The sequence below is a fragment of the Gallinula chloropus genome (assembly GCF_964237585.1).
Source record: "Gallinula chloropus genome assembly, chromosome: 5".
NCBI classification, from domain to species: Eukaryota; Metazoa; Chordata; class Aves; order Gruiformes; family Rallidae; genus Gallinula; species Gallinula chloropus.
Window position 1 is genome coordinate 42,268,255 of NC_140090.1, and position 14,014 is coordinate 42,282,268.

At 37.7% G+C, this 14,014-nt stretch overlaps 1 protein-coding gene across 1 annotated transcript in view; it reads right to left on the reverse strand.

The window, feature by feature from the left end:
- Window positions 1-604: 604 nt before the first annotated feature.
- HECW2 (HECT, C2 and WW domain containing E3 ubiquitin protein ligase 2) overlaps window positions 605-14,014 on the reverse strand; it is a gene marked incomplete at both ends in the record, with an annotated part of 108,072 nt that continues 94,662 nt past the window's right edge. Inside the window, 8 exons of the mRNA XM_084264981.1 lie at window positions 605-716; window positions 4,498-4,610; window positions 5,986-6,071; window positions 6,797-6,911; window positions 7,560-7,706; window positions 8,290-8,419; window positions 10,047-10,145; window positions 12,155-12,307. Of these exons, the coding sequence (XP_084121107.1) occupies window positions 605-716; window positions 4,498-4,610; window positions 5,986-6,071; window positions 6,797-6,911; window positions 7,560-7,706; window positions 8,290-8,419; window positions 10,047-10,145; window positions 12,155-12,307 (955 nt within the window). The remainder of the gene's footprint in view (window positions 717-4,497; window positions 4,611-5,985; window positions 6,072-6,796; window positions 6,912-7,559; window positions 7,707-8,289; window positions 8,420-10,046; window positions 10,146-12,154; window positions 12,308-14,014) is intronic.

Consider the following 14,014-nt stretch of genomic DNA (forward strand, 5'->3'; position numbering starts at 1 on the left):
TGTTACATCCTTTGTTGCTGACTTTCCTTCCAACTCACTTCTGCCCTGGAACTCGAGCTCTACGGTGCACACCATGCAGGCACTCGTATCTTAGGTAAAGCAAATACTGGATATGCTGTCACAACACATGGCATAAAGTTCAGGAATTAACAAAATTAAAAATAATCTATTGCATGATTTGTTGGTAATTTGCTGGGTAGGTAAGGGGCTGAATGACTTCATATTTTGACTGGAATTTTCTATTTAACAATTCCGATGAATTCCAGGTTTTGGGTACATGTCAGTTTTGCAGCAGCTAGGTTGATCACAACAGGGGATCACGTTTCTTGTTTGCTCAGAATATAAACTTAAGAAGTTTGGCCATCCTGAAAAAACATGAATTGGTTTTCCCTGCACACATCAGGCACACTCTAGTTTCACTGTAGAGAATTCTGCCTCTACCACAACGCTTTTTAATTGCTTCATACGCTTTCTCATGGAACCTCATTACTTGAATTGCACAGTGAAACAATTTTCCTCTAGGAAATCCAATACAAACGTTCATTCATTCCTTGAGAAGACAGAACCACAAAAGTCCAATGAGCTGGGCACTGTGGTTTGTGTATCACTCAAGTCCAAAAGTACTTGTCTCTTCAACTGCTGTCAACAGTTTTTCATATAACATAGAGAATGATGGATAAGGGGGAAGGTCCAGACGATTGAAACAAGTGTGAGCCCTGAGGGGGGAAAAAAAAAAAAGAGATGAAGTAGTACATTATTTAGAAAGTTCAAAAGAGAACACACAGACCGTTATGTGCCTGCAGAGAGATGAGCAGATAGCACTCTTTCAGAAGACTTCGTTCTGTCAAGTGATGTTTTCCAATTGAACAGGTAGTGAGCTTTAATCTACTTTTTTTTTTGTACTGAAAATAAGCCAGTCAGAAGCATTTACGAAGGGCTCTAGAAACACAATGACAGACCAAAAGGCATGGGATTAATTTTATCCATTAAATGTGCATGAGAAGAGAAGTATAACTATGGTACAATTCAAATGATCTGTTCCGAACCCTTGGCTTTAAATCAATCTCCTGAGAAGGATTTTTTTTTCCTGTACTGATATTTCAGTATTGTTTATGTAATCATAAACAAGGTATTTTGGGACATCAAGTATACGTAAGGTTAGATGTAATGACATACTAACAAATACCAGTAATACAAAAAAACCCACCCCACAGTAGTAAAGGACAGACAAATGAGATGCTCCTCCTCGACATATGGATCGTGTTCTTGGTAAGTTACTGCTTGTGCTGATACCCACTTTGTATGTATATGGCCCTGCAAGCCAATGATCTTTAGAATAATACTTCTCGTAGTTTCACAGAACTCTGAGTATACCTCTAGTATACCATCCTGCTTTAAGGGGACAGCCACGTGGTTTGCTTCTCAGGTTGCAAAATCCATTACCTCAGATTTTTGCTACAGTTGGAACTGACTCTTGAAATCTCTTCAGGTTTCTCCCCCTTAGTACAGCAACAGATATCCTCATCTGACCTCAGAACAGGCTAAGGATAATACTTTCTAAAGCAGTATAGGGGACGATCCTACTCTAGTGAAACAGACAACTACTAATGTGATGGGCTGGTTCTTAAGGAAGAAACAATGCAAAGAAAAGCTGGAACTTTTGAAGGTATAATGTAAATATAAGGACTGAACAAGCTTCCTCCTTGCAGCAGTTGCGACTCCTCATTTAAGCTGACCACTCCCAGAAATCCAAGTGTCTGCAACAGACCCGTACGGAGCTTTTGCTAAGCCAGAAAGTGCTGCCTACCGTGGGAGCAAATTTATTAGTAGTGGTTTGAAGTGGCTCTCAGCTCCCAAGTACAGGGAGAGCAGATGAAATGAAGTAGGTTAATCTTGTTTGTTAAAATGAGAGTCCATTACAAACCCTTATTAAAGGTGAAACACTCGGATACGAGCTTTATAGTGTCGTAAAAATATCAAACTGAAGAAATGTATACTTAGAACATCACACTGTTGTTATTAACGCAGCCCAAACATCAAATATGCAATCACTTCAAAGAGCATTGAATTTGACATCCCTCCCAAATACAGTACATTGAGAAGTATACTGCTAGTACATGCTGTATAGCACAGAGGGCATTTCCCCACCCTGTATTCCAGGAGCCTGGTAGAATTTCTCTACCCGCTCCATCCTGCTAAGGCTCCCAGAGAAAAGCTTTCTTTGTACTCCTTGTTTGCCTTTCCAAAAGCCTTACAAAGTACTATCTGTGATACAGATTTAAAATAGAAAAAAAAGAAAAAAGTAATTTCCCTTTTGGAGAAAGAGACTGGTCCAGATGCAGTAGGAAATGGGCACTGGGAACTCAGTGATCCCTTGAGTTCAGCGCCAAGTATTGCAGAGTCTTAGGCAATTAACAGTCTAACCACATGCTTCTGCTGCATGGGGCTGACAGCCACTCATTAGAGCTATGGGTCATGCTGTGTAGGCCGTAAAACCACAAATTATAAAGGACATAGTATATAATTAGCAAGGGATTCGTTACAAACTGGTTTAATACTAAGTCGATATGTTGTTTACATTTATTAAGAGAACTGAGTTTTATCTTAATTTTGAGGACAATTTTGAAAATGCAATCACCTACTTTGGAAAAACAAGTCATTAAAAAGACAAAAACTTAAGATCTTTGTCTTCTGAGGGAATGAATGCCTTCCTCACTCTGCAAGCAACTTTGTATACCTTTGAGAAGAAAGTTTTTGGTCTTCTTTTTCCTCTGGACAGTATTCTTCTCATTGCAAGATTTCAAACCACATGGGCACTAACTGTTCCATCTTCTTGGACTCACATTTTACAACATGTATAATAACCTTGGTTCCCAAAGTCTAGATTTCCAATTAATCTCACCTTCATTTTGATTACAGTAGCAAAATAGTGACTTAGGGTTAAAATCCAGTAGTTGGATATAAATAGCATTAGCATGTGAATCATCGCATGCACACACATAGATATAGATATATATAAAAATTACTGCAATGAGCAGTAAGTGAATTGAAATAGTAATAGTCCCTCCCCGATTTAGTGTCATCTATAATACAGTGCGACAGGAGTAGAAGTGGCATCAGGGGTAGCAGTAGTCAAGCTAAATCTGCAATCATGAATATTTTCAGGGCCTTTTATGTGCTACTGACTTATTACTGTAAAAGAGATTCTATGCATCTCACTGAAATCTCACCATTTCACTGCAGCAGACCTGATTACACTGCAGTCAGAACAGTGGGAACTAGGTAAACATGTAGTGAATACCTTTGTGTTTGTATTCACAGCTGCTTTGACCAGTCACATACCTAAGTAACAATATAGTTGCCTTCTGTATCTTAAAACCAGGAAGAAGAGACGGGGTTGGGTATTTTAATGTGTTTTCAGCAGCACAGTAGTGTTTTTAGAAACAGAAGAAGAAACAAAATCTATGGACATGTTGAATCCTACGTTTTGCCACCCTCCCATCAAGCATTATCGAATTTCACAACTGCTCCCACTGAAATCAAAAGGGCAATCTGCAAATTATAACACTGCTATGAGTGGCGGTGCCCTAACACAAATGCTTTAGTTATCTGAGAATCAGTAAGAGTCACAGAGTCCTAGGGCAGCATTCTCAGCAGACTATGTCCCAGCAATGTGTTTACACAGACATGGCTTGTTTGGAAACTTCTTGAAAGTTTACTACTCAGGGTCGTTGTTACCAATGTCTTACCTTCAATGCTAGTACTACCTGGTGTTTGCACAATAGTTCTTTGAAGCTGGTGAGACACAGGCTGAAGCTACACTGCACCCAGGAACTAGATAATACAACAATGCAAATACCTGTCTCTGCTTAGGGCTTAGCTCACTTACTTGTAAATGTGGAAGATCATTAATTTTTTTACGAGAGGTTCCATTTCTGAATGCCAGGAATTGCCAGCCCATGGCAGCTGTGCATGTTTGGTTTATGCAGTTGTTTATTTTAATGAAACGTCTTGCTAAATTATTTGAAGTCTCATCATGCTTATAGGTTAAAAACTATTCATAGAGACAAAAATTCAACGTTTCCTAAGCAAGGGAATCATACATTCTCCTACGTGTGAGGAGTTGTGTTTCCCCTAGACTTTCTGAAGACCTGTGGTAGCAGATTCTCACCACATTTCTCCATGTTGCTCTACCGGAAGTAGTTTTATTCTGCAAATTCAGAAGTAGTTATTTGAATATAATTTCCTGTGAAAAAAGCATTACAATAGGTGTGTCAGCTACAGTTATGCTGCCACGTCCACCTTAAAAGAAAAAAAAAAAAGAGTTTACAGAAAAAAGAGACACATGAGTCACTGGGACAAGGCAGGAGTAAATTCTGATGTAAGACACAGGTATTTGCTATTCAGTTAAAACTTAAGGTTCTCTGACAGCTCATCTACTCCCCTGGTAACTGATATTCTCAAGTACCACTAGCATTAATACACACACATTCGTACCTTGGAAGAGCAGTGATCTTCCCCCACTTCTCTACACAGAACCTTCTGGGGCCATTGCTCCCCCGCAGAGAGGCAAACCCTTCATAAGGTATGCTGGATGTGCCTGTAACAAACTGCCAGCACAAAACAACATCACTGATACTGGATATACAGATGGTGCAGGTTAGAAATTCAGTTAGATCAGCATATCCAATGGAAGTCCAAATGCTTCCTTTGCTAAATAAAGACATTGGTGAGGCACAAGTAACAAATGCTGCTTTAAATAGAGGATAGGGGAAAACAGACCATTTCCTCATAGGGCTCTAGAAGAGCCAACAATTTCCTTGTCAGGTTTCTCTTTGAAAAAGTAATTAATGCTACATAAATACTATAAACCAAACACTATTGACAATCAAGTCACTTAGCCTTAGGCCTAAGTGGGTTTTTTTCCTACTGTTTTTATTCTCTATTAAGAAAAACTAAGAGAAAAAAGATCACGTATGATACTCGCTTCATGTTAAGCCTCTTTGGCTATCTGGGTTCCAGTATCTTCATAAACTGTTATTAAATACTATAAGAAAGGACTAAATTCTGAATGTCAGGTAGAATGGCCACTGACATTTGCTGAATTGAGAAGATTTAGTTAGAACCTGTTGTGGACAGATCAAATGTTTTTTGACAGATCAGAGGCCACTTAATTTTTAATGAACTGCATTATGATAAAAACTTTTGACTGACAGATGTGATAGGAACGTATGAGCAGATTTCTCCAGTTCCACATCAAGTGAGATGTCCTGCAATGATTTTTACAGATGTCTCTTAAGTACTTAAACAGTTAAAAAAAAGAAAACGTTCAGTGATACTCATCTAGGTAGCAATGATGATGCAATTTCTGAATTGATAAAAACACTGGATTTTTTGATATATCAAGCATATGGGAAGGTTTGGGGTGGAGATTTGTCTGTTTCTTCACAGATATGATGGACATAACCTGAATTTAAATGAATCTAGGTCAACAGTAAATCCACATGTATAAATACTCCTCTGTTGAGATCTTTTTGTCCTTCATCACCAGGATGACCGTATTTTGCAGGCTCACTTAGCGAAAATGGAATTAGCCTGATTTTCAGGTTTTCATCATAATTTTGTAATTTGAGGCACTTTAATTTCCATCTAAGCTTTCACCTTCCTAAGCACTATAAATATTAAACTTTCTGTGTAACCAATTACACAGTTTTCTAGCTTTACTAGTCTAAATGTACTTTTAATTGAACAACAGCAAAGGATTGTTTACAGCTGATTTTTTTTAAACTTAGAAATTAATAAAAATAGCTGTGAGCTTCAGTCACTTAAAATCAGTACAGTTAGTCTATGAGGACTGTCAGGTTGTTCGCAATAGCCAGCATCACCATCTTTTTTTGGATGTCATTAAGCCTGGATGGGACTAGGTTAGCATCTAATTGTAATGATGCCCAACAATATTTCTGTACAGCTCAGCTGATTTCTTACCTGTAAAAGTCTTAGTCTTTGTTCATTGTTGAATCTTTCTACAGCAGCCCAGAACCACCGAATTACAATGTGATTGTCATGATAACCTGTTAAAGGAGGAAGAGCCTTTTTATCATTTGGTGCTACAAAAATAGTTGAGAGACCAGTTAATAAGTTTTTCCTAGTCTGACTCTAGTCACAACATGGCCACATTTCTTATCCAATTGCAGCAAAAGACAGGACATGGAGAGGAATACTCCTGAAATGCTTAAAAATGTTAAAAGCAGAGAATTCATTTACTATGACAGAAAGGAGCGAAGCTTCTTTTGTCAGCTTTTTTTCTGTTAATCAATCCCTAACAGGAATGCCAACTCTGGGAAATATTCCAGTGCTACATTTGTTGTTTATCTGAAGCAACCACGTCTCTCAAAGTAGTTCTCAAACCTCCCGTTGGTCTCAAGTTATCTCAACTGCCAGCCTGCAGTCACTGCCATCTTTGAGAGTGAGAAGGAGGCAGATCCTACTAAGAATGGTTACCATTTCCTTCTCCAGCATCTGGGTGGTACTCTACTAGTGTGCAGGTGAGCACAGTACTTTCTGTGGAGAAGGCTGCTCTGTAAAGGCTGTGCAGACAAAAACAACAAGGGGAGAGCTGCATGGGAAAGCAATGAAGCAAACTGAAATGGAGAAACTGCCTTCTAACACAAACTTAACTGCACAGTTTAGAAGATACTAACGGTGTATCCGATGGAAAGGTTCTTTAGTGTCTTAGAAAATGAGTAATTCCAGGCCCCCCCAGCACAGTCAGTGAACAACTCAAAATTACGGTTACCTCCTCTATACTCCGTATTATTTCTCCAGTCACTCAAGTCAATTTCTGCTGTTCCAGCTATAACCAGTTCCAGCTCTCTGGCATCAAACACAGACACGAGCCTCGCATCAACCACCTGTAAAAGAAGTAAAATACATACCACCATTTCCTCATTTATTAATTTTTGCTTCCTAGTGACAGGCTTGTCTGCTACAAAGACATTTATCTGATAATGTTTCTGTCACGAACAGAAAGAATTAAGTCATTTTTTTCTTTCTAAAGGCAAATAAAGGGATTTCTTTTTCTTATGCTGCAGTCCCATTCAGTTTCATTTGAGTCTCACGGGGATTGGGGGAGAATTTTCTTTGCAAATACTACTTAATTATTTTAGGACAAATTAAGTTCAATATGTTCAATTTAATAGTCCACGTTAAAACATGTGAAGAGAGAAATAACCTTCAATTACATTTAGTCTGCCACTGAGGGCAATGCACATGAAAAAAATGATTACTTTAGTAAACATCCACTGCTAATCATACAAATAGAAATCAGTGGTATTTTCCATTTTAAAGATACACAACCATAAGTCAATTTCGTACGTGTTAAGTCACTGACTAACAATTATTTATCGTCCCAGTACTTGTAAGGACGCTTCTAATTTTTTATATATATATATATAAATACACACGCACACACATATCTGCTTGTGGGAAATGTTTAAGAAGAGAAAAATATTTTTGGAGGATAAAGGAAACAAGTGAATTTTGCTTTAGAGGTTTTTTACCTCATAAAAACCACGGACTAGACTTTCTGTTTGTTGTACGACTCCTCTCTCAATTCTCCATTTCACCATTCTTTCTATATATTCTTTCTTGTTCTTTTCAGTGACGGGGATGTTGGCACCTCCTGGCTTTAATTCCCGTTCTGTGATCTTAGGGAAAAAAAAGGATAAAGTGACAACACAGTATTATAAAGACAAAGAAAGAATTATAAAAAATTAAGTAATTCCTCAAAAGCACTAGCCAAGACTCAGTTTAGCAAACTGGAATATGTGAAATAACAGAACATACAAGAAATCTTTTTTTGGATACAATCATATTCAAAACTCCATTTAGTCTGTATAATCTTCATATTTAGTATTAAGAATAAAAGCTGACCCAAAGAAACAATTTTTACAGCAAATAAAGCTGTGAAGTCCTCTAAATAGTATCCTAAAAAAGGTGTTGAAATACATTTGAATGCCAAATCTGCAATTAAATTCAGGTAAACTATCCCCAGCAGAGCAATCCAAAATTTTGATGTTTCACATAGTCTCCAGAAAATCTCCTTAACCAGAAAGACAAGTTTGACTGTTTACAAATAGTAATTCCCCCTTAGATTTCAACATTGTTTTCATGAACTGGAATTTTATAAAAACAAATCAGAATGAAATAACAATCATTCCTCTGTGTACAAATAAATGCGTACCTAGGAGTTGAATACACAAAGGAAATTAAATTAAGAATCTTGCACACCTGCCCAAATACTTCTTCATTTACAGTAAACGTGAGATCTAGGATATCATGTATATCGTTGTCTTTCATCCATTGCAAACTCTGGTGAAACTCCTCGTCAAGATATTCCAGGTCACTCAAGTCACAGAGTCTAATGGAAACAAGAAAACACACAAATACAGATGACAGCAGTAGTGTGTGTTCAGAAACTAAACTCAGATAGGACAGTCCTGAAAAACAGACTGAGAATGGGAGCAAAGAGAAGAATCAACAGAATAAAGAAGAGACTACTTCAAATCTATCTCTCTATTTGCCTAGTAATAGCAGTTACTGTATAACACAAAAGATTTGTTAATATACATAAGACCAAAATTTATTAATTTGAAGACACATTTCTTTTTAAACTTATGGTGAGTCTGTCCCATGTTTCCTGTGAAGAATATTTTGAATTTATGAAAATAAATATATTGAAGAGACAAAAAATTCAAACCATAAAACAAATGATAAGTTTTTATAACAAGCAACTACTATCCTTTTTGTTTATGTGACTACACTCCACCTCTCTCGTCTCTCTCTCATGCAAAGTCTGCTCAGATACCCTGCTTACCACAGAAGTATCTCTGCTTTTTGCCACATCTACCCTTAGGTCCTTCTTTTACAAATCCAACTTGGAAGCCAAGTGCCCCTTACTGTCTTTAACAGTTACTACTCCAAGCTTTGAACGTGTCAGTCATTAATAATATTTAATACCATGGTGGCAACTTCTGCCATTCTTCTTAACTCTTCAAATTATTTTCTGTGAGTTAGGACACTGGGGCTAACTAAAGTGCTTTTCAGCTGCAGGGTTCTCTGCCGGCTTCTATTCTTGGGTCTGTATGAAGTCAGAAGGCAGCCCTGTACTTTTAGCTGGATGCTCACGTGTAGTTCAAGTGATATCCTGCAGTAACAACCCCTACATCAAAGTTGATGGATTGGGTACCATGTCCTGTTTGCAGAGGTAATCTGGAGGGTTCATCAGTTCTCAGGAAAATGAAGGTCCAGCACTTAGCGAGGGAAGTTGCATAAACGAGGCTGTTTACAAAAGGTGGCTATCCCATCATTTTTAATTTTACTGTTTAGAGAATCACCTAGCTCAACAATTAATTTAATTTGGCACTCACAGAATGTTAATATTTAAGTCCATCTGGGGTAAGCCCTGATTCTTATTGAAACGGTTATTGTAGCATTTAGGTACTTTGAAAATATATGTGCAAGGGGAATGGGTGCATGACTCTACACTACCAGAATGTATGATGTTTTATACAAAAAATATCCATCCAGGCTTCTCAAAACCAACTTTCAAATGGAGGACAAAAAGCAAAGCACTGTAATTTCAGTAGGTCCTGAATTCCAGACATGCTAGGCAAGTGCAACTCGCATTGTTTCGGTCAGAACAAAGCCTACTGTCTATCCAAGTAAAGCTCCTCAGAATGGAGATTGCCAGCAGTCTACCTCTGAGAATGGCTCTTGCAGTCTAACTTACAAAATGATTCATATCCTATCCTGTGAGTCATTACAAGACAAATAAGAACTCTATTAATACGTGGAATAAGATCACAGCATTTCATTATACTACTTCATATGTAGTAGCTAACTTTTTTAGAAGTCCTGGATTGAAATTATTAAATTATAGCTACTGGCCTGTCATCTTTGATGATGAAACATTGTAATTTATCCATACACAGAATGGCATTGTCCACGGGGAAGGAATCAACAAAAAAGGAGACAATTTTACTCACATTCGGAGGAGGGCTTTATAAAAGGGTCTTGTAAAAAAGGCATCTAGCAAATACTGATGGATCAGAGCAAGACCGAGAATTCGACCACTAAATCTGAACCTGTAAGAGAAAGAGTTACAATCAGGCTGAAACTTTGTGGTTTGCACACTGCTCTGTCATCAAAACTTGCATACGTTTCCAAACAGCATTTTAGAATCAGATAGCAATGTCTAAATTGTGGTATTTTGTTGTGTCTTTTTTCTTTCTTGTACATTCTCAGAAAAGCACAGAAAAAGCACATGCCTGCAGGATGTGGAAAATCCCTCAGATACCTAAGTTGCAACTTCTCAAAAATGTCAAATCCACATAAACCCAACCAACCCCTGCCAGACCAGCCTCTTTATAGAAGCCTGTCTTCCAAAAATGATAGCCACCATCTATTTTCTTTACACACTCCAGATAGGATTAACTTGTTTTCATATTACTGGGAGGTCAAATGGGTTTTCTACCCTTTCTCAGCCCAATAGCTGTTGCTGTCTTGTCTGCTTCAGTGGCTCCTTTTTCCCTCATCTGATTGGTGAGTTCTAAATATTTTGTCAAATTCTTTAATAAAAAGCTCCAAGCCACTGTATCACAGTGCTCTCCAGGGCTATGTCAATGGGATCTAAATGACCTCCTCCTCCCCCTGCTTTCTGTCTTTTTCTCTATTATCCTCATTTTTTGATGCATAGGGAGGGTTGGGGAGGAGTTTGGGAGTTTGACAGATTTGAGATCAAGCAAGAACAACTTTGAAATAGTAGGGTCTTTGTAAATATTCTGATGAGAATAAAGATCAATTGTGAAAAATCCTCTACACTTCTGGAACTAGATTCAAGTCCAGTGTTCTTTTGCAAAGAAATAACAATGGTTCTTACACTTTCTGTTTATGTCCTGCGAGCTGCATTTAGGGCTTTATCACTCCTGACTGTACACACAGCTTACAAGACAAGGCTATGACATAAATGCATGCAGAGCCTTCTTCCATGCACAGCTGCTTGTCACAGCTGCATTCTCTGAATTTCTCCCGAGGCTGTGTAAGATAGCATTCCCAGAAAGGGCAGGATCATGCCTCTCTCACTCCTGAGGTCTCTGGTCTGGCACTGCAGAAGCCAGGGATGAATAACTGATACTGGCAGAAAGCTGCACAGCACATATATTTCTCTCCCCTTTTTGCCAGGCTGTTCTGCTTTTCCAATACAGCATACACCATTTATTGTCACAGTACGGGAGTTCAACAGGTAGGATGCTTCCACTAACTGGACTGGATAGAGCCAATCATTTCATTTTCTATTCATTTGTAAAACTAATTATGAGATCCTGGCTTCCAGTAAATAAGAACTCCATACATATCTGTCCCACACAGATGAGCAGTTGTCATTCCAGTAATATTGTAATCTAAATACCTACACAACAGAAATCTCTGTTAATATTCACATCACAGCTTTACAGACTTATGGTGATGTCATGGCTTAAATCAACTGAGAGTGATTTAAACTGGTTTACAGTTCTGGAAATTGTATTATCTAAAAATCCTTGATAACTATTTTAGAAGCATGTGTGTATGTACAGACTTTAAGAGCTGTGCGAGCTGTGTAATCAGCCATCTTCTTCCACCCCAGTTAAGATACCTCCATAGATTTCCTTTCAATAGATATGTTGGGGTTTTTCCACTGAGACCTTTGTAGTCTTTAGGAAGACTCACACAAATAACACACAGTAACAGCTCTTTGAAATCTCCCTTAATCTCCTTAGCTGACAAAAAGCCAGTGTTTCATTCTTTTTTTAATGCACAAGAGGCTAATGTTGCTCTTATGAAATGACTGCTAACGCACAAGAAACGCAGAGTGCTGTCGTGAGACAATCCCATGGTACGTGTTCCCAATCACAGTTTTGCTGACCTTGTGAGAAATAAGATCATTTGAAACCACAAGAGAAAACAAAACCAGGCAAGTCTAAAGAAATGCAATTATTTTGCTGTTGGTTAAAAATATCAGAGTCTGTGTTATATGGGTGAGCAGAATTGAAGAGGTTTCTACAAATGGGAACTACAGAAAGTGTATCTGAAAAACACACCAAAAAATAATTCTTACCACTCATGGTGATTGTCTACAAAAGCAGACATGGGACTTATTTGTACTGTATAGGTATCATTGGCTGAATATTCAAACAAACCATAATATGGATTGAAGAGCTCTCTAGACACCAGGAAAAAAAATTCTCTTGAAGGTCCACTGTAGTCCAACCTTTAAAAAGAAACTTGACATTAATATGAAGTGTTCATTGCAAAGAATTTGATTTTTTTAAACTCTACATTCTTGATGCCACGTTTTAATTAAAATTTCGTAAGATTTAAATGAGGACCCTTATCCTACAGATTGCTTAATGCCAAGGTATGTGAAGTCCTTGCGGGGCTGTTCAGAAATGGAATGGCTTGGAGGACTGGAATGAAGTGCTCTATGTGGGCTGCTCTCATCAAAAATTTTGGCTCCAGCTGTAATGGGCTCTCTCCCACAGGAATATAACCAAGCAATCAGGGGCGAAGGAGAGGAGGAAGCATGAAAACAACTGACATTAGACCTATCGTATCTGACAAATTAAGAATTAAAACGAACAATGACCATACATTGTCTTTGCAGACTTGCAACAATAGGACAATTTGAAGGATATGATTTCTGTTCCCCCTAGCAATATAATCTAAGTATTTATATGATTTATCTTCTTTGGTCTAAATTTACTTGTCTGTCTCCCAAACTTGAGTGCATTTAAACATCTTCTGGAGAGTACATTTCCTTTGGTTCTTTTGTTGTTTGTTTTTGTGGGGGTTTTTTGGTTTTTTTTTCTGGGTTTTGCTATTTCAAGATTCCAGTACTAATGAACAAGGAATCTAAATAACCCCTTCTTCCTGAATCATAAACAAACTCATTGCTGACAAAGCACTGAGACTGAATTTTGACATTATGCTTCAGGTCGACAGTGAAATGAGTTAATTATGAAGTTAATGCTCTGGCAGAGCTGTAAAATGGAAAAATAGGGATTTTCCCATTGGGAGCAGAGATTTTAATTCTAAAAAATCAGATATAGGTATCTGTCATTAACAGATTGAAAATTTCATTCTTGAATTTTAAGAAGATCTTGCTTTAGTACTAAGACAATTAACAGAAAAGGTCAGCTTTCACATAGGACTTCTGCTATTAATGTTTTTGGCTCATTAACTTTTACATAAGAGAAACTTAGATGAGATTTGGTTTTGAGGATGAAATTGTCAGGAAAGTAAAGACTTAGTACCCTTATCAAGCCTCTTTCCTCTGTTGAGCAAAAAACATTTTACCTTCAGTCATTTGGAAATACTTTGCTTCTGTTAAGCTTCAGAAGTGAAGTACTGAAACAGATCCTTACCCTGGCAAGAGGGGCAGATTTCATCCTCAAACTGCAGAAAAAAACCAAAATGGTTTGCTATCATGAACAACTGTTGGATCTTAATCTTGGCACACATACCAGGATCAAGTAAAGGGACATCTGGAAGACTCTTGCAAACTTCTGGAATAATCAGAATCTCTGTGAAACCTTAAGATAGAATAGAAACTGTGTGGTTGACTACTAGTCATTCTGCACAGGTTCTTTTGTATGCAGGGTTACTGTGAGTCATGTTAAATAAATCAATCATGAAAGTCCTGTACTGCCAGTCAGATTTACTCCACAATTAAAGGCTTGGCACAAGGATGAGAAAACTTCATACAAGAGGTATGCAACCACACAACAGCTGCAAATGTGGGGCATCTGGGTATTCAGGAGTAGAGTAATATGTTGTTGGCAACATGACTCATGTTTCCTAGGAAGCACCATTAATACTTCAGATTTATCACTCTTAAATACAAAGCAGTTTCTGGTAATAGTTAATAGAATACGCAGAAAGTAAATTTAAGGAACCATATTCTTTGTACCAATTCTTT